This window comes from Carassius carassius, chromosome 48, assembly GCF_963082965.1.
Source record: "Carassius carassius chromosome 48, fCarCar2.1, whole genome shotgun sequence".
NCBI lineage: Eukaryota > Metazoa > Chordata > Actinopteri > Cypriniformes > Cyprinidae > Carassius > Carassius carassius.
In genome coordinates this window covers 22011998-22036775 of record NC_081802.1, presented here as the reverse complement: position 1 = coordinate 22036775, position 24778 = coordinate 22011998, and the positions used below count along the sequence as shown (strand labels likewise).

The window sequence follows — 24778 nt, the reverse complement described above, 5'->3', positions numbered from 1 at the left end:
TCAGATTTTACAGGATATGCACAGAACATTCCTGTTTTATGGAAGCAACCAAAATTCTGTTCAGGGCTCTGAGGGACAGAGGATACTCAAGGTCCTTCTTAAGAAGGGCCCTGAAGACTTTTCTCCTCCCTAGGATTCCAAGGAACCCTACAGAAGGTGAAAAAACCAAAATTATTCCATTAGTGTCCAATTTCTCGTTAATGAGCAACAATTAAACCGTGCAGCTAAGTCTAATTTTGAAAGGTTCTTTGAAAACACTCCCTTCCTGCAGAAACACAATCAAATAGCTGCCTATAGGAGAAATACAAATTTATCAGACATTCTAGTGAATAGCAAACTCAGACCTATGGCACCACAGAACAAAAAGTTAATCTGTAAATACTTTGATCGGAAAAAAATGGGTATTCAATCGTTCAACAAAACAAGTCTTTCAAATCCCACAGCAACTCACTCCAGTAACAAGAGAACTGTATTTATTTAATTTATTGTGCAAAGTGTTCCAAATAGGGGTGTAACGATTCACTCGTTTTCTCGATGCATCGATTACAAACCCTGACGATTCATATGCATCGATCTTGAAACATGATTTTTGAATCGTGAATCACCGATCTTGGACAGTAATCGATTCAAAATGCTAAGAATCAAATGAATCGCGATTTCTATAGCGATTCAATGCTTTCAAAATGTATACACATTAAATTACTACACGCACGAATTAATGGAGACCTTGAAGAGTGTTCGTGAATCTGTCCTTCACGCGCTCCACTGTTTACCGCCTGAGACTGTCACAGGATTGCGCTCGCGCTCCGTTCGTCTCTGTCGCAGCTGACGTGTGATCTATAGGACTCGTGTCTAGTAATGCTAACGTGAAGGAGTTTTACTTTTCTGTAGTTTGTCAATGGCTCTCTGCATCTTACCGACGGAGTTACCGGAGCCGTCGACAGCTGTATTTATTGCATGGACGGAGCAGAAATGTAAGTGTCTAAATCATATGCACAGATCCATTGAATGATAAATGTTTTTAAACAATGCGGATGAACCGAATATACGAAGGAAACTTTTAAAATTAACCACAGCATTAACAACGACCTTGAAATAAGAGCGCGAGATTTATCTGATAATATGCATGAAAGTAACGTTTGTTTCATTAGCAAACAGACATCTGGCGCGTTTTCTCTCAGAATCATTCGCTGATGGAGAGGAAAAGTTAAATAGAGATGAAGACGTTTTCACACTGAAAGAGAAGCGATCTCGCTCTCATAGACGTGCCAGGCTATATCTGCAGCTAAACTGAATAAAAGCAGAATGAACTGATGAAACAAAAAAAAAAACACAAACAATTTATGAATGATGCAGTGCTAATTGACATTTATTACAGTACAGAGACTATAAAGTATATTTTCTACCTTATTCTGTGCAGAAAATGTAAATAATTGCTAATTAAATTTAGCCTAACAATTAAAACAATCATAAAACAATCATAAAATTGCCATTTAGGAAAAAAATATCGATTACAAATGATTAATTATTGTACAGCAGTGTATTTGATTTATTACAGCTAATTAAAAGTAATTAAAAAAGAAGATAATTCCTTGTAAAAAAAAAATAATAATAATAATAATTATTATTATTATATAGGCTACATACATAAAATGATTGTATTTGATATTTCTGTCACTTCTGAAATTATGGCTACGCCCCTGGTGTGACAAAATGTTCGCACATACATAATACTCTTTAAGCTCTTTTTTTAAAAACTTGGCTTACATACATTTTTACGTATGCCATGTCGCATCATTAAACTAGCATTTAACAATGGACAAAAGGTTTTTTTTTTTTTCTAACCTATGGTTCTCTAATCATAAATGCTACTGTAATTTGCCCCCTGACTAAGCATTTAAAGAATTTAGTAGAAGCATTTAAATAATCCCGTGAATGCACTTAAAGAATGCAGAATCAAATCGTTAGAATCGAATCGAATTTAATTGTGAATCGAATCGTTCTAAATTTGCAAAAATCGTTCTTGAATCGAATCGAAAACCTATGAATCGTAATCGAATCAAATCGCTGCCTTGCCAAAGATTCACAGCCCTAGTTCCAAACAATATGTAGGCCAGACTAAAAATGGGTCCGAGTCTATCAGCACACACACAACATAAAAAAAAAAACAGAAAAACATAGACACGTAGTCCAGCACTTCCTTACCCACGGCCTTGAGGCCTTCAGGGTGACTGGACTTCAGTCTGACCCATTTTGGTCGCTGTGTGATAGACATAAATTTGAAAGATTATGGATCATGAGACTTGATACAAAATTTCCAAGAGGTCTTAATGAGACTTAGGAGATCTACCTGACCTTAACCCAAACCTAAACCTAACCAACTAACCATAACACAACCTAATCCTAACCAACTCACCATACCCAAAACCCACCAGACACCCCGGGATTCATACCTGAATTTTACAGACCCATCCTACACAAACCTAAACTTAACCAGACCTAAACTTAAAGGCACAATATGTAATTTTTCTGCTTTAAAAATAGCAGATATCACTATATCTATGTTATATATTTATTTTTTTTGTGTACTTACATTATCCCGACAGTTTCCACGAACTTTAAAATCCGGAGAAAATTATAGTTTAATTAGAAGACACGGCACGTTTCTTTATTTCCGTTTTGTCGCCCGTCTATGGCGTCATATAAACTTTGACCCCTCTAGTTTATCTAACTTCCTGCGGAACCGCCAAATATAAAGGTGAACAGAAGCAAAGACGAGACGAAGAAGAAAAAGTAGTAGCTAGCCTTGATCGAGACTATTATATTTTATATTTATATTGTTTATATTCGTATTTATACCTCAATCAATAACTTAGTTATGGATCATGATTATGCTTTGCCTGCACGTTCTGTGAAGCGCAAACGTACGGGTGAAATAAATGACCTGAGAAGGTTTTGGGACGAAGAAGAAACGAGACACGGGTAAATATTGGAGTTGCATATTTAAGATAGAGAGAGCTTTGTGACAAGCTGAAACTACAGAGAGATGTTTGCATTCTGATAAACAGGTATGCATCCATTCAGCTAACTGTATCTATCCGTATATTTTGTGAAACGATGATGTCTTGTGTAAAACGCAGACGGACTAGCTCTCATGTGAGTATATTGTAAATCTACATGTGTTCTATATCTAGCTGGATAAAGTAGCTTTTTTTAACATATATTGTGTTTTATACATATATTACTACTAGCTAGATGGAATATTGATTTGATAGGGGTCTGATAATTCATATATCTCTCCGTTCGAAAAGACGTGATTGTCAAAATACTAGGCTGCTGCTGCTGTAGGTGACATAGAGGGAGACCGCTGACAGACCGGGCTCTTATTTTTTTTTTTTTATATCTATACTTCATGTTGAACATAAATATAAAGCCTACTGATAAAGGACACCGTCAACAGTATTGACGGCAAAATAGACTATGTTTGACAGGTGCAATATTTAAAAATCGATAATTATTTATTTATTTTTTAAATTACATTTATATCTGAATTTATGTCAACCTATAGACTTCAAACATCAAAATGTCATGACTTAATATGTATTTGTGTACAAAATTACATATAAACATATTTTCCTATTATATTTTGCCTGGAAACGCTTCCAACACACGTGCGTGTCGCGTGAAAAATAGGCGTCGGTTCTATTTCTAGCAAGCACGCGTTTTCCGTGCGCCTTGAGCCGCGCGTCTCTGCAAGCTCTAACCTATTAACATGGCAGCCGAATTAAAAACTGACACGCCACGCAGCTGAGACGCTTGCGCCACGCATCCAGTGTGTCGCCGGCCTCAGTTAAAATGAGTGAGGAATATGGGGAGCGACAGAGCGCGTGTTCCAATGAACAACAACTCCCATGAGCCTACGCTCTTTCACGACGTCATCAAAGTACGTCTTATGTTATTATTTTGATTGATGACCCCTGGTGGCCAAAAATTCCATACTGTGCGTTTAATAGCCCTAGCCTCAATAGCCCTATGAATAGCCCTTAATCCTCTGGAGTCTAAGGGTATTTTTGGGGCCTGGAGAAGTTTTGTCATGCCCTGACATTTGTGCTTTTTTCAGTTTCTTATAAATATCTAAATGGGTAAAGTCTAATCTCACTGTAATCAGCACAAACTGGGCTGTAATAATATGTGAAATTATTGTACATACATGATTGTGTTTTTGAGAAAAAAAAAATGTTATGCATGGTTAGTGAAAAACTAAAAGTGTTAAAAAACTTGAATAAGGCAAAAAAACACATAAAGAACAATGGTTCCCGGGATTTTTGAGAACGGGAGCTTGTAGCCTAGAATTTTTCTTTCTAAATCATGTGAAAATCATCTTGTTTACTCACTTACAGAAAACAATATATTGATTTAAATTTTCTAAGACACTTTTTGTTGGTAAAAGTCATATGCGAGTAGGCGTCAACTACCATGAATATCATTGTGATTTACACCTGAGAAGACAAAGGCCTGCATAATGAGCTGCATAATGAGCTGCATAATGAGCTGCATAATGAGCCTCTCAGTCATCTGTGCCACTGTGAGTGAGGAGTTACAAGAGAGAATGTGAGAACAAAATAAATCTATATAATTTTATGTTTGTAGTTTATTTAGAATATATTTAATTATCCCACAACATAATTTAATATCCACTTGGGGGAGCAGTTAAACAGTTTATCAGGAACAATCAAAGCTGACTTTCAAACAAATTTTTTTGCATCATTACTCCAGTCACACAATCCTTCAGAAATCCTTTTAACAATCTTATTTTCTACAAAAAAAAAAATGTATTGTTATTATTATTATTATTATTAATGTTGAAAAGAGCTGAGAATATTTTTCAGGTTTTTTAGGGGGGATAAATTGAAAGAACAGTATTGTTTGTTACATTTGTTACAGTTATTTATTTGTTACATTTATATTATTTACATCAAGCTTTTGAATGGTATATATTGTATATTGTTATTGAAACTTCATAATGTTTCACTTGATTATACATTTAGTCAGGAATTGTAGTTTGGGAAAAGTCTTTGGAAAAAGTCTAGCTAGTAAAACGTTTACACGTTATGTGAAAACTAGTACAAGTATATAAATAAATAAAAAGAGACTTACTCATGTTTATGATCTCTGCTGAATAAAGTGCTTCATTCTTTTTTTCTGAGGAAATCCAAATCCTCAAATCCTCAACCACATCACATCTTTTCGGGGTGAATTATGTCTTATTCCTCTCATCGCGAAGCAAACAGTAAAATAAAAGAACTTGAAGAACAGTCTGGCTGCTTTTTCTTCTGTTATGGGCGTATCAAGCCGCGCGCTTCAGTTTGAATCTGAATAGCGCGTTCGGCGCGGGGGCGTGGTCACATTTAGATATAATGAAGGGAGACGTGAAAAACGGACATCGCGTTGTTTTCATATGGATTACTTTATCACAGAATATCTGTTTTCGGCGGCACTTATTTAGTTTAAAAGTAGACATGTCAAGCTTTCTATAGATATCTCTCTCATGTCTCTTCGTTGATTATTCACTGAGTTACAGTTCATTTTAATGACGTGTTTGTAAATGAAGATCAGTGCAGACAAAGGCTGCAGACAGCGCACCTTGTTTGTTATCTTTATTTTATAAGTGCACAAAGTTTTGTTGTTATGTCTGTATCCAAAAAAAAGAAGACCCTTTACAGATTCGATTGATGTATTGCTCTTATCTGTACGATTAAAACTGAAAGTGTAATTTAAGTTCTTTTCGGGGCTATCAGGAGAAAATGACTCATAACGCGTATCCGCGTTAATCGACTCCAGAGGGTTAACAGTTGGCCCGTGCACAACCCAGAGTGGGGCCCTCAGGGTCCTATCCTGGGAAACACTCCTCTTTCCTAACCTGTTTTTTTTTTTCTCTGATTCACACAATGTCTGAACTAGGGATGCACCGAATATTCAGCCACCAAAAATTTTCAGCCAAAAATGGCCCAAAAGTGCATTTTCGGTTTTCGGCCGAAAGACTTTTATAACCGAAACACCACGGCAGAAATGTGATGATGTAAACAGAAATCCCGACATTCACTTCACACCAGTGGGTCTTAATAGAGAACATTCTCTCTCTTCTTGACCCTTTTGAGCAGCTAACTAAAGAGATCAATTCCTCTGATGCATCTGTAGCGGACGTTAATTATTCCTTTAATCGCAGCACCAAAGCGTCTCCTAACAAAGGGGTTGAGAGACGGACCACGAAGTGAAAACAAAAAAAAGTCAGCACACGTTTCACTGAGATCTTTTCGGATCCTCTGCACTTCATCGTGACTGTACATGATCCCCGCGTTATAAAGACCATTAGGCCCCTTGCGGAGAACCCATGTGGAGACGGAGAAACGCCAAGTGCAGGAGACTGAGATCAGAGCGCAGAAAATAAGTCTTGTCTCTGCACAAGATGAGGGTCATGCACCTTCGTTGTCTATGTTCAGTGAAATCCTGCTAGAAAGTGCCTCAAATAATAATATGTTGGCTATTCTCATCTTAGGCTACTATATTTGTGACATACATATATACATTATATATATATACACTCACCTAAAGGATTATTAGGAACACCATTCTAATACAGTATTTGACCATCTTTCACCTTCAGAACTGCCTTAATTCTACGTGGCATTGATTCAACAAGGTGCTGAAAGCATTCTTTGGAAATGTTGGGCCATATTGATAGGATAGCATCTTACAGTTGATGGAGATTTGTGGGATACACATCCAGGGCATGAAGCTCCCGTTCCACCACATCCCAAAGATACTCTATTGGGTTGAGATCTGGTGACTGTGGGGGCCATTTTAGTACAGTGAACTCATTGTCATGTTCAAGAAACCAATTTGAAATGATTCGAGCTTTGTGACATGGTGCATTATCCTGCTGGAAGTAGCCATCAGGGGATGGATACATGGTGGTCATAAAGCGATGGACATGGTCAGAAACAATGCTCAGGTAGGCCGTGGCATTTAAACGATGCCCAATGGGCACCACCAGCCTGCACAGTGGTAACAAGGCATGATGGATCCATGTTCTCATTCTGTTTACGCCAAATTCTGACTCTACCATCTGAATGTTTCAACAGAAATCGATACTCATCAGGCCAGGCAACATTTTTCCAGTCTTCAACTGTCCAATTTTGGTGAGCTCGTGCAAATTGTAGCCTCTTTTCTTATTTGTAGTGGAGATGAGTGGTACCCGGTGGGGTCTTCTGCTGTTGTAGCCCATCCGCCTCAAGGTTGTGCGTGTTGTGGCTTCACAAATGCTTTGCTGCATACCTCGGTTGTAATGAGTGGTTATTTCAGTCAAAGTTGCTCTTCTATCAGCTTGAATCAGTCGGCCCATTCTCCTCTGACCTCTAGCATCAACAAGGCATTTTTGCCCACAGGACTGCCGCATACTGGATGTTTTTCCCTTTTCACACCATTCTTTGTAAACCCTAGAAATGGTTGTGCGTGAAAATACCAGTAACTGAGTAGATTGTGAAATACTCAGACCGGCCTGTCTGGCACCAACAACCATGGCACGCTCAAAATTGCTTAAATCACCTTTCTTTCCCATTCTGACATTCAGTTTGGAGTTCAAGAGATTGTCTTGACCAGGACCACACCCCTAAATGCATTGAAGCAACTGCCATGTGATTGGTTGATTAGATAATTGCATTGAGAAATTGAACAAGTGTTCCTAATAATCCTTTTGGTGAGTGTGTGTGTGTGTATATATATATATATATATATATATATATATATACACACACACACATATATACATATACATATACATAAATAATATCAGATTGTAGCCATATTTCTGCTAGATTTCTGCTTTAATTTGCCCTGGCCCTATTTAAATACACTCTCTCAAATATTTATGAAATGTCTGGCAGATGACAAGCTCAACTGCTCAACAGCTAGATGGTTATCTGTCTGAAGTCCCCATCCCCAGAAGTGATAACCCAATTGCCTACTGGAAAAGTAATGGACTTCCTTGTAGTAGTCCTACAGAGAAAAATTTCAAATGCACTTGACCTAGATGCAGTTTGTTTTTATGAGAGAAAATTTAATTTTAAAACCTTTCTGCAGGCCAGTACGTTATTTAATATACACATGAGTGGGATAAATTTTTAGTTAGAATTTTATTTTATACTGTGCATTGTTGCAATGTGCTTAATAAATATTTGCATAATTTGTAATAGATTTATTCTTTGAAACTTTAATATTAATTTATGCAAATGCAATGTCTTGATTTTAGTAAAGTTAGTACACAGGAATAGCAATAAATGCAATGGTACTAATAATTGGCATAATTTCTTTTGGTGTTTCGGTTTTCGGCCTTGGTTTTCTCTTTTTCTGTTTGCGGTTTCGGCCAAGAATTTTCATTTCGGTGCATCCCTAGTCTGAACTGTAAGAACTCTCCTGATCACGTTCTCAGCAGCAGGCACGTCTTCTTCTTCTTCTTGCTTTACAGCGCAGACTTATTAGTGCATTACTGCCACCTATCTCTCAAATGGACCATTGAAACTCTATCTACTAATTTAATTAGGAGTGTCAATTGTCCTCTTGAGAGAGAGGTGACTGTATATGCACTTATATGTCTGCGATCCTCCATAAAGCAAGATGATGAAGATGCCTCTTGTTCCTGCTGCTGAGAATTGGACAATGCATTAACCAGATCTAAAAAAATATATAATAATAAATACTGTTCAGTTTCTTGTACAGACTGATTGTTTTGTGTCCTACACTCACGAGCTGCAGGTTTTTTATGTTATTTTTTTTAGTTTTATTGTATGTTTAAGCCATGATTCCCATCAAGTTCCATTATATGAATAACAGACTGCAACGGTTTGTGTTAAAAATCTTTGTTTGTGTTCTACTGAAGAAACAGTCACCTACATCTTATATGTCCTGGGGGTAAGCTAATACTAGCTAACATTAAGGTTAGTGAGTCCATGCTATAAAACATAAACAAGGGTCTACATTTCAGAGCCTCTCCATATTAAATGGATTAAATTGTAAATTAATCCTATTCCTAGCCTAGATTCTTCCGGCTTCTCCCGCTTGCATTGTGATCTGTAAACCCTCACTTACAAATTAATCTTGTTACCCACCATATTTAGACAAAAATCTCTTATACGTATATCTCCCCATGGCATATTTAAATCCCACTTGAATGGTGGTCCTTCTGTGTCCAAAATTTATCAAAAACATCTTGGGACAAGGTTATCACACTGACAGCTGTCATTGTAAGACAGTTAGCAACTCTGTTTGAGTTAGCAACATTGACTAAGGGGTGCAGGGCTTACCGATAGGTCAATTGCTTTTCCAAAGTGTCAGTTTGGGGCTACTTCCTTTGTTTTGAGAAGCTGTTAGTTGAAGAGCTTGATTTTCACAGAAATCGCATACAACAGACATAGCGAAGACACAGGTGAAGAGAGGAAAGGTGGGTGAGCGTTGCAGCTGAAAGGGAATCTAATGCTGGTGATGGGACGTCAAGTAACACTGTGACACTAAACAAATGCAAAAAGCTGTTGTCATAACTTTGTCCCCAGATATCTTCATAAGTTTCTCTATTACACAAAATTCATATAAAGATGACTTTATCTTGAATCACACTCTCTGGCTATGTTTGGAATGGCATACATTGTGCAATTAGTACCAGCTAAAATTTTATACATTGTAAGACTTGTTTTCATATCTTATGAAACAAATATACAGTCATTTGCAAAACTTTTGTCAGGAAAAAGAAAGCTAAATTATGTAGAGAACACCCTAGCACAGACACCCTTCAGTTAAGTAGATTTCTGCAGGTTAGATTGCAGACTGAACCCCAGACTGGTCAGACCCATGTCTTTCTGCAATAAGGAGATGCTTTAAAGGGGTCATGTACTGAGAAATCTAAATTTCTATGATCTTTTGACACATAATAGGTCATCGATATATAAAAACATCCTGTAAGTTTCAGAACTGAAAAAATTATCTTTAGTCTTAAAACAGCTTATATAGAAAGCCAATCTGCCAAAACGACAGCTTGTGGAATGTGCTGCTCTATGACGTAATGGTGTGGATAAACCACACTATTACGCAGAAGATCATCAAGGCCTGCTTCTACATCACTGCCTGTTTATAACGAGAGGGAAATATGAACCGGTCACGCAGAAACCAAATGATGAAGATGCACCAAAGACAACAAGACATGCAGTGTCAAATTGTGGACAGTCTTTGTATAACCTTCCATCGGATTCCAATATAAGGAAAAAGTGGATTAACCTTACTTTTACTGAAGTTCCAGACAGTGGCAGTAAAAGGTTGGTCGCTTGTTCACTTCATTTCACCGCAAATTTGTTTACAAACAAGGCACAATTAGCCACTATTTTTCAAAAACAGAAAAATGAAGGGCATGGAGAAATCAAGAGTTTGGAAACTACCGGTGACATCAGCAACCAACGACCACCTGATCGGCTGAGAAAAACAACAGTAGTTGATGACAGAAAAATCGTAACCTCCAGAAAGCTGGGGGGATGCTCTGTCAATCTATGGTCTGCAGGAGAATTTGACCCAGGATTACAGAAACTACCCAGCAAGATGCACCAAAAATAGAAAGATTCTTTACTAATGTGAGCCAGTAGATGAGTACACAACCTCATCTGTAAAGCTTGATGGAGGTGGTGTCATGTCATGGGTATGCATGGCTGTCTCTAGAACAGGACCTCTTTATTTTAATAATAACTTCATGTATGATGGCAGTAGCAGAATGAATTTGGAAGGGTACAAAATCATCTTGGCTACCAATATTCAAGAGAATGCCACCAAACTCATTAGAAAGCACTTCATATTGTATCAGGACAATGACCCAAAACACCCTGCCAGTTCAGTCAAGGACTTTATCAGGGCAAAGAAATGTAAAGTCTTAGATTGCCCAAATCAATCTCCAGATTTAAATCTGATTGAACATTAATTTCACCAGCTGAAGAGGAGACTAAAGACAGAAACTCCCCAGAACAAGCATCAGTTGGAATTGGCTGCATTAAAGGCTGGAGAAAAGCATTTCAAAGCAGAAGACCAAAAGTCTGGTGATGTCTATGGGTTGCAGCGCTTTAAACAAAATACATTGCGTCAAAATAACTGAACAACATTCATTAGGAAAACAGTGTCAATAATGCAAAATGATAGTTAAAGGCAGTTCATCATTGAATTCAGTGATGTCATCTCTTTTCAGTTAAATAGTGTCTGTGCAATTATTTGCAATCAAGTCAACGATATCGCTGTAGATGAAGTGACCCCAACTAAGCAAGCCAGAGGCGACAGCGGCAAGGAACCGAAACTCCATCGGTGACAGAATGGAGAAAAAAACCTTGGGAGAAACCAGGCTCAGTTGGGGGGCCAGTTCTCCTCTGACCAGACGAAACCAGTAGTTCAATTCCAGGCTGCGGTCTTTTCCCCTGGTGCTCCTCTGAGACAAGGTCTTTACAGGGGATCTGTATCTGGGGCTCTAGTTGTCCTGGTCTCCGCTGTCTTTCAGGGCAGTAGAGGTCCTTTCTAGGTGCTGATCCACTGACTGCAGTGACCCTCTGATCTGGATACAGACCTTAAATTCAACTGTTCCAATACTCACATCAAATAGTGGTATGAACTCTATAAGTGCTGTCCTTTTTATTTGGTAAAACGTGTGTCGAAAGACCTAATAATAAAATGTGACATTCTGTAGTTTTGTCACATATTCATATTTTAATCATATTTGCAAATAACTTGACTCCACAGCAGAGAAAGCAGTTTTGTCTTTACTGTTCCAATACTTATGGAGGGCACTGTATAACAAAGTCTCTATAGTGTGATGTGAAGGTGAAAGGGTCTCTATGTGCTGAGACTTAACTGATTTCTGTGGTGTGAGGTGGCTCTGTATGCTATTCCTTTCATAGCCGTTGTTCTGCTGGTGAATGTAGAGCAGTGAGTTGTTCTGTTTCTTCACCAGCTACTGTATTTAATGCGTTTACAGTACAAAACAGAGCAGATGTGTTAGAGTAATAGAATATGACTGCACCTTATGTTTGCTTCACAGTTGCTAGTTTTGCATCTATGATGGTTTGTATTTCTTCAATCATTTGGCTTATAAAGTCCTGGTGGTGGTTTTGCTTATGTTTTTGCTATTTCAGGAGGAGATCGCTGGTAGTTTGAGTAGTTTAGAAGCATTTAGCCCTTGTTCAGATTCTGGAGGACAGCAGCGTGGTGTCAATCTGCTCGGGGAGAAGACCATTCCATGGGTGCTGATTCCCATCACAGGTAAACTCACTTAACATGATGTAAAGAACAAGAACGATGAAACATGTCTAATAATGACCTTGCACACCAATATCAGCAAATAACACTGCCACAATTGTTTATTTTTATTTTTTTTAACATACATATCAATGCCTTATTCTGCATGACCATATTCTAGGTCTTTCTTTAACCCTACTCCATACCTAAACATAACTAATACAACAACTACTTTACTATCAATAAGCAGCAAATTAAGAGTTTATTGAGGGGAAAACTCTTAGTTAATAGTGAATTTGATCTGTATTCCCTAATCTAAAGTCTATACAAGTTCTACCATATTGAAATGCTAAAAGACTGTAAAGAGAAACTCGGCTTTTTTTTTTTAATTTGGAAGCTGCATTAATGCATTTGATGGTGAATTGGAGGGAGTCTTAATTTGTGATCTCTGGATATAAGAGGTGCCTTAATTTGGTGAGTGGAACAGCATTTTAAGTTCTGTATTCTATCATATGTTTATTATACATGTAAAGCAACATGGGTAGATGTATAACAGTGTTTCCTGAGAATGAACACCATACCAAGATTGTCCTCATGTTAAAAAAACTGTAAAAAGTAAACCTCAGTAAAATTTAAAAAGTTTTTTGTGGTTTATAAAAAAAGATATACTTTAAAGAATGTGAATTTTCTTAATTGTTGCTTAGGTCTGAAAACGGAGAGATACTCCCAGAGACAGATGGACTATCCTGAAGATCCACGCTTCGTTCAGAGCCCAACAGTGTCTACACACACCACACCTGACATAAAGGACCTGTCCCCTCCCTACCAGCCAGACAGCAGCAACACAGCGCTGGATCTGGATGTGCAGACAGCAGCAGAGGTTGAGGATGAAGACCCCGTCCCTCCAGCTGTGACCACAGATCGTCCCACAGATGCAGCCACGTCGTGTAGCAATTTTGACCACATAGTTGACGATCTCATCTCGAGTTTCTCCAGGGAGGTTGAGCAGCTCTTGAGGGCCAAACATATTTATTATGTTTCTTGCTCCAGCGCTCAGGGCTCACGAGAACCACTCCAGCCTCCAGCTGTGCCACTTTCCGATTACGTGTCAAACTACAACACTTCGTTTCCTGTCAGTAACTACATAAGCTCTTTCCATGACAGCCTGATGATGTTCATTGACCCTCAGCATGTCAGTCGATACTCCGGAGCTCAAGATGATGTGACTTCCTCCTCATCAGCTACAGAAGTTCCTTCATATGTCCCTGATACGTCCTCCTACTTTAATCCATGTGCTTCCTCGTCTACAACCTCTAAACCCAGCAGCACCTTTGAATCATCTCAGAGACCGTGTTCCCCTTCTAGAGCCCTATCTGAACCAATGCCACAGCCACAACATCACTCAGGTTTACCCGACCCTGATATCCACCAGCCACCACACCAGATGTGGGCATTGGAGCAGGATTCGGTGACCCAGAAGACACCGGAAATGAACATCCCTCATGATCTTCACCAAGGCCTGCATGAGATGAATGGGAGTCTGGTTGCTGAGACTACGGGAGCTGGGGAGGGTCCAAAGGATGCCTCGATGGGACACACTCATTCTGCCATCAGCAGTATCATCGATCAGCTGCAGCCCGAGGTGATCAGTAACCTGGTGGAGATCATCAAAGGAGTTCAGAAGAACACCGTCTACTTCTACATCCATTCCACAGATGAGGAGGAGAGCGATGTCTGCTGGGAGATTAAGGTACATCTAGTGCTGCAGACTGTCAGTCCAAATCCGGTCTTTGTGCATGTTCGATTGGAATACGATCAAATTTAGCAAGTGTGAACCGATTTTTACAAATCCGTTTCAAGTTACATTCATATGAAATTCCATCCAAAACACATTTCTGGAAATCCTTTTCAGTCCGACTGCTCACATTGGATTTTGCTAAGCTTTTTTACGTTCCTACACCACGTAAATTGTAAACATGTCAGATGTTAGAGGTGTCCAAAAAACCCTCACTCGTCCCCTAATCCCTATATAGTGAATGGCGGAGTGAAATGAGGGAATCAGAGAGCTGATTTTGTGAGCTGTATGTGAGGTTCACACAGTGTGTATGTAGTTTATGTGTGGTACAGAAGCAGCACGGACTGTGCTTTTTTTTTTACACAGGAGTCTGCTCCTGCGCCACGGCTGTTTACCACCAACAAAACGTGTATCTATTATTCTGATTTTAAATCCACACATTGTTGCTTAAAATGCTTTTTCAACATTGTGATTTTTTTACACAGTACCAAAATACATTCTTTCAGCAATTATTACTTTTATTTACTTCTAGATTTATATATTAAATTGCTAAAGCAAAACATTTAAACCACGTACATTATCACAAACATTTAAATGAAAACTTACCATTGACAGAAACCTGCAGCTCTACTACCTTTTGCATTTAAATCTTTATTACAAGCAATGCTGCATTCATGAAGAATTAATCTTTAATTAAGAACTTTAAAATTATTGCCTAGTTTATCTAAAGGTGCTCTTTTCCTTTAAACCTAACCAAAAAGCCATAGCTTATGTGTTGGCTTTGAAACACAGTAGACTATAATTATATGCATTTATGGTGTATTTACTACTTTTTTGTCAATGCGTGTTCATATTTACCGCAAACATGAATTCAGCACATGCAGCACAGCAAAAAATAGACTAGGTGCGGAAACGATCTCTGCACTGCTGCAGACGCACCGCTCCTAAACGCACTGCCAGACCGTAACCGTGTGTGCTGTGTGAACACTTTAATTCGTGAACATGAGCGTGGAAAAAATACGCACTACATATGCACTGCAAACAAAGTAATGTGAACCTGACATTGTGTGCGCGCTGCAAGTGAGCATGAGTGCACTGTCTCCAGGAAAGCACACGAGCATTGAATGGTCTAAATATGATACGACACTACCTTGATAGTGCAAGTGACAATTCGTGTCAACTGTGCAGTGTGCAGATCACTCATAGTGCAGACACGATGTGATTTGAAGCCATTTGCTTTTTGAGACAAAAGGGAAGAGTGCGCTGCTTTTCACTCACGCTGTGTGAAATTGTCTAACAGAAACTTGTTCAGATTACTTTATCAGTTATTTAATGAAGGAATATGAATTGTAGCTCACCCGCGCCGGTCAGAGACTGAGACTGTGTATATTATACTTCCAGTGCACTATATAGGGGATAGGGCGCGATTCCCTAGAAAACGTCTTTGTAGAAACAAGGTTGTGCTGTTGTGAAGTGCAAGTCAAGCGGAAAAAGGTGTTATATCGCTGGTCTACATACCTCTTTGAGTTTTGCCGCACAGAATAAAGCCAGGTATTCCAGATTCCTATGCTTCTGCCACTGCCTCATCTGACCTAATATAATCCAGCAGAACGGAAGACATCTGTATCACAAACTGTATTGCTGTTATTGTCGTTTTCAGTGTAAACATACAAACACAACGTCACTGCTATAGAAACCAATGCAGATATCAAGTAAAACTAAACATTGGAATCGCAAATCACATCTGAATAGTTACTATACATAGTGTGGACCGTCATCCATTTAGATCGAATTCCAATCAGATATCTAATGTAATTATCTACATTATATATCTAATCTGAGGTAGACTGACAATGTGAACAAGGCTTTTATATACTTGGTATAAATGTGGTATCCAAAAATGAATATCCATGCCACAATTTATGAAAATATCTCACACTCTATTAGAAATTCAGACCCTCTTTGCACCTATATTTAGTGCTGAGATCGGATGTTAGTCACCAGTGTCAAAATGGCCAGTTAGGCAGAAATGTTGGAGTATATAAAGGTTATTTGTCACACTGAAGTTGCCCAGAGATCTGGAGACGTACTCAGCTTGTACTGTTTTGACATTCGTAACAGGAATATTTGGAAAAGTTGGGGGATTTGGAGTGTTATCCTCATGGTTTCCTTGAAAAAAGCAGTAGTCTAGACAAACTGCTGGTCATCATTCAGAACATGGACATCGCCGCACAGGTTCACAAGGTAAGCCAGAGCCCAGCACTTCGCCTTGGTGAGTCAGATACATCATTGAAAAGTAGGTTGATTCCTTTTAAATTTTGGAACCAGTTTAATTGGAAGACGTTAGATGTTGTGTTTTGTACACACAGATACCTTCTTTAGTTTCCTTGAAGAAGCATCCGTCTGTGAGCTTTGCTGGTGTAGACAACCTGAGTGACATCCAGAACCACACCTACAACAAGCTCTTTCAGTCCGGAGGCTTCATCGTCTCAGATGAGCACGTCCTGAATCCAGCTGTCATCACTGCAGGTAATGCACTTTCAACATATTTTCACATTTATTATTGACATGTAGATTTATTTTCTATCAACTCGACACACATTTCAGCCCAGTGTTTTTTCTGTTTATAGAGAAACTTCAAGGTATCCTTGAGTACATTGAGCAGCTCAACTCTCCTCAGAGCCCCTGGAGGTGGAGGGTGCACTTCAAATCGCACAAGAAACTCCGAGAGCACAGCAGGTTTGACACTAAACCACAACCCTTTAAACTTCAGGAAGCTCATGCACAGTTTTTACCAAGTGGTGACACAGAGAGTAGAAACTGGGTAAAATGGTTTTCTTTGTGATTGACTGCACTGTAAGGACTCATCATGACCGACTGTGTTTTGTTTGTTTTCCAGGCTCAAAACTGATGCTTTGAACCTGTTCGAGATTCTCAATGAATATGAGAAGAGACACATCGTTGAGATCCTGTCGTACCATGACTGTGACACTCCATCACGTCAAGCACCTGACCTCGATTGTCTAGTGGATCTGCAAGCGAGATTCATCAAACAACGACATCTGATATTTCTGACAGGTGATCTTCAACCTAAACGTGTGTTCTAAGTAGGGCTGTGGCAGATGAAGGTGTTGAAGGGCAAAACATACATCAACACATGCACAGTATGCACTGTTTTGCACATGTGAGAGTTGGCATTTCAAGGGGACATTGGGACACTAGTGCAGTGAAAGGCTTGGTTTATAGAAGAAATACAGTCAGCACCCAAATGTTATATTACCAATATGGAAGCATTTTGAATTTGTACAGAATAAGAGAGGTGTGCCTATAAATTTAGATCCTGCTGGCACTTTTTTCCTTTGTTCCAGAATTTCATCATCTTTGCTTTTGCCCTCTGAATGAGTGTTAAGCAAACGTGCTTCTCCACAGTTTTAGAGGATATTTTTGATCTCAGGAAATGGCAACAAATCTTTCTAAATAAATTTGATGAATTGATCAGCATTTCAGCATCCATGTCCACCATGCACTAAATAACATGCAAACAAAGAGTGGAGTACCTGCCAAGAAAGGGTGGATGCAGAAGAATGTTCAAATGAAGTCCTCGGTTAATAAATATTGTGTGATAGTGGAGCTCCCAGCATTTCTGTTCTCCTAGGGTAACGATTCTTGCTTCAGGTTCGAGAGGTTCCCATAGTTCAAATCGCAGATGAGCCCCCAGGTTTTAGATTCTCCCTATCTTAGACGTTTAACCCTGTGATTATTCAGGGTAAGGATAGTCAAATCATGAGGTACTCATCCGCCCGCAGGTTGAAGTCCTTCAGGAATGATGTAGAAGACTCCCTTGTGATTGTTCTTGTCTTTAAGTTTAAGTCTACATCAATATCATTTTAAGTATTTAAGGTATTTTTAGATCATATAGCAACCAGACATTGTTATATTTAAGCATATATGGTGTAAACTTAAAAGCAAGCAAAACAAAATTTCTTTGAAATTGGTAAATGGCAATATTAAAATCAAATCAATAGGTAGGGAGGCATATCATTACATTGAAATTTTGGATCCGTGGCCAGCCATCTCCCCAGATCTCAATCCCATAGAGAACCTGTGGTCAGTCCTCAAAAGGTAGTAGACAAGCAGATGCCCACAAATTGTGATCCACTCCGAGAACTAAGACCAGAATGGGTCCCCATCAGTCAGTATTTGGCCCAGAAGATAATATCCAGTATGCCAGAGCGTACTGCAGAGGTTATGAAGAAGAACGGTCAACACTGTAAATACTGACTCATTATATTTTGTTGCCAATAAAAGCCTTTAAAATTTATGATTATTATTGTTTTTCAGTATACCATAGAAACGTGGAAAAATAATCTACAAATACTGAAGCAGCAAACTTTGCAAAACATAACATTTGTCACTGCCAAAACCTTTGGCCATGACTGTACAATGCTTGCTGTAATCTACAAGATTTTTCTTCATCACATACACAATTATATAGAGCATATATAACCAGCAGTGAAATGTGAGTAAAAGTCACAGGGAGTAACAGTGAGACAGTAGAGGGTCGTTTCTCAGAAAGCTTTTAGTTTCTTCAGGTTGTGGAACAGTCAGTTTGGAAATACCAAAATGTAGAAAACAGAGTATGTTTTTATGGTAAAGACTCTGTGTTTGAGATGGCAAGGTTCAAATTCTGCACTAGGAACCATTCCTTCATTTACAGATTTTTTAAATATTGTTTTTATCAATTGTGTTATTTAACAGTAAACTGTTAAATAGTGTTGTGTATATATATATATTTTTTTTTAATCCCATCCAACAGGCTGCCAGTTTGAGATGTTTCCCCACTACTCAAGCAGTGGCATCATCATTGCCAATGTCGACGATATAAAGTTTATAATAAGCAGTTTAGCTTGTGGAGGAAATGTGGCCAGCGCTCCATCGGCAGAGACTCACACCACTCCTGCTCCAGCGTCATGTAAGTGATTCTGTGGTAAAACCATCTGACAGCATCCCAAGCTACACGTCTTGCTCTCGCTGTGATTGTTCCCAGTCGATCTGCTGCCACCACCATCCTGAATGATCTTTATTATACATCATTGAAGAGAGGAGAGGCCAGATGAAGTCAGAGAAATATGTGTAATGTCCATGAAATGTCATGAATCTTGAACTGCTGAGATCAGAATAGAAGTAGACAGAACAAAAAAAAGCAGGTTCTCAAACACATATATTAATATGATATTAACAACCAAAGTAAGAGACGAAGCTGAGGAAAGAGGAGACTGTAAAGTTCATGTTTTGCTTTGTAAAGCCTTTTCATCTCATGGGTGGACTGGCATGGATGAAACGCCTGTATACTTTTGGGTTCAACAGGTCATTTGTGCACATTCACGTCTGAATATAACCATCAGCTGAAACCAGGGTCCACAATAGATGTATAGTGTTTTTATTTTTTTTACACTTGGCAACCATGAAATAATACAAAATATTTGTACAAAATTTATATTTTTTATTTCCTAATAATATTTGGAATAATTCTGGTTTTTTTTCATACGGATCATACATTTCCTATTCATGATATTAAATATATACTTCCTAATATATAAATATTGGTAATAAATGTTAGAAGTTCTGGATATAAAAGGCATTTTAGATATATATGTGGTTATAAATGGATGTAAATTTTTAAAAGTTGTATTTTCTTTAGTAGATATTTATTTATAATTTTCAAACTAAATTGTTATAGAATTGTTTTGACATATATATGACTGAATTCTGATTTTTGTTTCCTCTTGCCATGAATCTAACCACTGCTGTTGACATGGCATTCAATTATAAATAGATTTTAAAAAATGTAAAAAGTAGATTGTTTGGTGAATTTTTCAGACCTTTAGATCATTTGCTTTGTTTCCAAAAGGACTTCAATTATATTGGCGTTTTTTTTTTTTTTTTTTGGTTTGTTTTTGATTTGGTTCACTTTTCACAAGGCAACAATTAAAAGTGACAAACTGTGTTAGTTAAGTAAAATTGGTGGGATTGTGTCTAGGGATTCTGCTCATAGCTGAGAAATGACATTCTACACACACACACACACACACACACTCATATATTTATGTATATATATCTCAAGACCGCATTGTTGCAGTACACTAGTTTCAGTGTGTCAGATTGCTGGACCAGCACAAGAGAATCACTCCAGAGTCTAGCGGCCTGGGATCACCTTGTTCAGTCAGTCTCAGACGGATTATTTTGATGCCGATCTAATTGTACGCCTTAATGCACTGTTGGGGGTAACACAAGTTACATAAGGTATATAATAATATAAGTAATGCAAGTTGCTTTGTTTTCCTGTTTATTCACTGACTGCTCTCCTGGCCACATTTTGAGAGAAACTGAGAGGCAGAGGCTCTTTCTTTAGTCTGATGCTTATCACTTTTGGTGTAAAAGGGCCTTAACAGTTCTGGTTTTGTTATTAAAAACTAATAAGCAAGCTCAGTCCAGATGACAAAACGTAACACAAGTAATGTAATGCAACGCTTTCTGTAAAAAGTAATGAAGTAATGCAATATTGTAATACATACGAGGTCTGAAAACGTCCTTCAAATATTTTGCAAACCATCCATTATGCTGCAGTTTCTGTATGAAAGGTACTAGCCAACTGGCCTGTAACTTTTACCAGCCAATAGCCGATTCTTACTTGGGACAATTTTGTACCCAAAAGTGAGCAAAGCAGGACAAAATCACAAAAAAAACTCCATTTGGAGACGTCCTAATTTGTAAAACTGTTATAAAAATAGTGTTTTTGAAATTGTAAAACTTTAGAAAGTTTTCTGTAATTGATAGTGGTGGGGTTGATTAAGGTTAAAAAGTGTAAACTGTGTATAAGTGTATCTGTGTATAAAAACTAAAGAAATCTATGTAATGTCCCCATTTAGATTTAGTAAACGTGTGTGTGTGTGTGTGTGTGTGTGTCTGTTTGAAGATTCAAATTAGATGTAAAATTTTACAGAATCCAATGCGTCTTAAAACACACAATAAAAAAGCTCCTATTTTAATTTGTAAATACAGAAAGGGTTTATGTTTGGAACTATAAAATTTTAACTGCTACGTTCAAAAATGAAAACCGCAATAACGTACTCGGTTACTAACGTAACCTAAAAGGCTGACTCACCTGATTTTTCTTCTCTTCAGCGAAGCTCACGCATCGTTGGATCATGAGAAGAAGCAACGCGTCGTCTGATAGCATCTCAGCGGGACGAGCTATTCCTGAAGCTGCTGGCCAACGCCGCCTTCCACTGCCGTTCCTGCTGCGCTCTCCGGCGCCCATATCCTTTTCAATTCTATCATATCCACGTGTGTGTGTTCGCCCTGCGACACACACTCGTAAAAGAGCTTGCGTCTTTTTAAAGATGCCTTCTTGCGGCTCGTGCAGAGCCCCACTCAGCGAGGGAGACAGTCACCTCATCTGTGTCTCCTGTCTGGGTGAAGATCATGCAATCCTCGCGCTCGCTGACGGCGGATGCCCTCACTGCTCGCTGATGCCAATGGTGACTCTGAGGACTCGCTTGGCAGTTTTCTCCGAGCCTGCATTCCCTGCCGCGCTGCCGCGCCATAAAAAGTGCCACTCTCAGCGGATTGCGGAACCTTCTCCAGCCCGACCGAGCTCGCCGGTTCGCCCTGCTTCATCGGCCTCCCCTGCATCGCTTCCCGATGGTCAGCGCTCGCGGTCTGCCGCCGCGTCTTCCGAGGAAGTTGATCTCAGGGCCGCGTCGGGGGAAGAGGACATGCGCTCTCTGCTAGCTTCGGGCAGCGAAGGCTGGGCGAGCTCCGAGGATCTCGCGCTTTCTGCTCAGAAGCCCAGCAGACGAGCTGACATCGAGAAGGAGCCGATGCGAGTGCTCACGCTGGCCGCGACGAGTCTCGGCCTCGAGTGGTCTGCACCAGCGCTCCCCTCTCGTTCCCGGCTGGATGGTAGCTATCTTCCGGGTGAGCGTACTTCTCCGAACTCAAAGCCCACTCCATTTCTTCCTGAGCTTCACGAAGAGGTGGCAAAGGCTTGGAACGCTCCCTATTCAGCACGAACTCGTTCGTCTGTTTCACCAGCATTCTCCACACTGGACGATGCTAAAAACAGAGGCTACCAGTCACTTCCGCGGGTGGAACAGGCGATAGCGACGCACCTTTGCCCGCCCTCTGCTGGACGGCGGACGAAAGCGGTGTTGCCATCTAAAGCCTGCCGCATGACGTCATCTCTGCTTGCGCGGATCTTCTCTGCTGCTGGGCAGGCTGCGTCTGCACTACACACCATGGCCACGCTGCAGATATTCCAGTGTGATCTCCTCCGTAAGCTGGACGAGAGGGGACCTGAGGCTATCTGTCTCGCGGATGTAAGGAGCGCTTCGGATCTCTCTCTTCACGCTGCTAAGTCCGCTGCACAGGCTATGGGACGAGTTATGGCTTCCGCTACTGTGGCTGAGAGGCATCTCTGGCTGACGTTTTCAGACATGGCAGAGTCTGAACGCACTGCGTTCCTCGACGCCCCGCTGACTCCCGCTGGCCTCTTCGGATCTTCTGTCAACGAGTTCATTGAGAGATTCATCGAGGACCAGAAAGCGTCTCAAGCCTTTAAGCACTTCCTCCCGAAGCGCTCCGGTTCTGCAGCAAGTCGTGCTAGACCGGCCCCGCAAAGCTCTCAGCCACACCCCCCACCTCCTGCTGCTTCATCACAACAGCGACAGCAACGCAGCTCGAGACCCCGCTCTCGCTCTTCCGGCCATCGCCCCGCGCCGCGGGGACCACGGCAGAGGATTGCGGTAAGATCGGAAGCCCCGAAGTCATCCTAGCACTCCTAGGAAAGCGCCGGTGTACGAGTCCCGCTGTGGCCGAACTCTCACCCAAGCGCGCCAAGGATACTGGAATTGATAATACCTTTTGTATCTGGTTAGGAAAAAAACCTGTACATATAAAATTCTTCCAATAAATGCATTTTGATAAATTCTAACTTCATCTCTTTATTCTTCATTACATTTTCTGTGTGTATTTTTCATGGTAAATTAGAATAAATAACTGTAAATGCCAGCAGAACTGATGCCAAGTCTAAGGGCAGTACAATACACATGAATATAGCTCTTTTATAATGAACGTGTTCAACATGAATTCAGATTCATTCTGTGGGGCATAGAGACATTGTTTAACCCTCTCAGGCTCAAATTAAGTTTTAGTAACTTAGTAACTTTAGTAACCTTTAGTAAAGTTTTTAGTACTCCAGATACATAAAATACGTATCTGGAGTAATAAGGTTTTTAGTTTTTAACTAATCAGCAACGCCGGCCTTGAGAGGGTTAATCATAAGATTCTGAAGCGCAGAAAACTAAATATATGCAATTTTATTTGTTTTGTCCACCAGAATGCAGGCGTGTAGCTATTTTGTTAATATTTAACTCCCAATTGTTACTCCACTAGACATTTTTTTTCCTTGTAAAAAAGATGCATGAAGGCAGCTTGAATATAGAGATTATAAACCTATTTTTATGCTCAAAATTCACTTGATCTAACTAAGGCTTCACATATGATGTTTTAATGGATGGTTCATCTTGTAAAAATTACAATTCTGTCATATAGTTACCCTCATGGTATTTCAAGCTAGTATGATTTTCTGTCTTTGTTTGTTTGGAGCATGTTTTGATAGGAATTGTGGGTTTATGAAGTTGATTTCCATTAATGACCTTTGGTGTACACAGTAATGATTCTTCTCTTCAGTGACCCTGTAAGGAAAACAGGATTTGTTTGCTTATGACTTATAGTTATGTCTTTATATTTGCACAGATATGTATAGAGACCGAATGCAACACCTCATAATCTGAAGACCACACCCCAGGGGGGAAACAATCCAACTCTCTCCATTGACTTTCTATTGCTGCCTCCTTGTCATTTCTAACTTGTAACAAAAAACAGTGCAATGCCTAAAAGCTGCTTTGTCACAAGGTGAACAGTAAACAATCTATAAAACCCAGAACTAAGTTTCTATGTTTTTATACCATCGATACCATTCATACGTTTCAAAGGCTTTTATCAACAATTACATGACATTTATGCAAAGAGTCAGTATTTGCAGTGTTGGCCCTTCTTTTTCAGGACCTCTGCAATTCGACTGGGCATGCTCTCAATCAACTTCTGGCCAAATCCTGACTGATAGCAACCCATTCTTTCATAATCACTTCTTGGAGTTTGTCAGAATTACTGGGTTTTTGTTTGTCCACCCGCCTCTTGAGGATTGACCACAAGTTCTCAATGGGATTAAGATCTGGGGAGTTTCCAGGCCAGGGACCCAAAATTTCAACATTCTGGTCCCCGAGCCACTTAGTTATCACTTTTGCCTTATGGCACGGTGCTCCATCGTGCTGGAAAATGCATTGTTCTTCACCAAACTGTTGTTGGATTGCTGGAAGAAGTTGCTGTTGGAGGGTGTTTTGGTACCATTCTTTTTGGTTTTGGTACCCCCCCCCCCCCACCCGCAAAAAAAGAGCTTTTTGGACACACATAGTTGTAGATGTCGGTGTATTTCACATTGGGCCATTCAGTTGTAGCATTTCACAAACAAAAGGAAGGTTAGGAAAAGGGGTACTGACATGGACCAATAAAATGTAGTTTCTTATTATATCTCCTCCTCTCAGATTCAGA

At 39.6% G+C, this 24778-nt stretch overlaps 1 protein-coding gene across 1 annotated transcript in view; it reads left to right on the top strand.

The window, feature by feature from the left end:
• LOC132131860 (protein TASOR-like) overlaps window positions 1-24778 on the top strand; it is a 74863-nt gene that overhangs the window by 48068 nt on the left and 2017 nt on the right. The window contains exons 16-22 of the mRNA XM_059543993.1: window positions 12207-12333; window positions 13014-14059; window positions 16226-16348; window positions 16474-16633; window positions 16735-16843; window positions 17004-17182; window positions 18921-19076. Of these exons, the coding sequence (XP_059399976.1) occupies window positions 12207-12333; window positions 13014-14059; window positions 16226-16348; window positions 16474-16633; window positions 16735-16843; window positions 17004-17182; window positions 18921-19076 (1900 nt within the window). The remainder of the gene's footprint in view (window positions 1-12206; window positions 12334-13013; window positions 14060-16225; window positions 16349-16473; window positions 16634-16734; window positions 16844-17003; window positions 17183-18920; window positions 19077-24778) is intronic.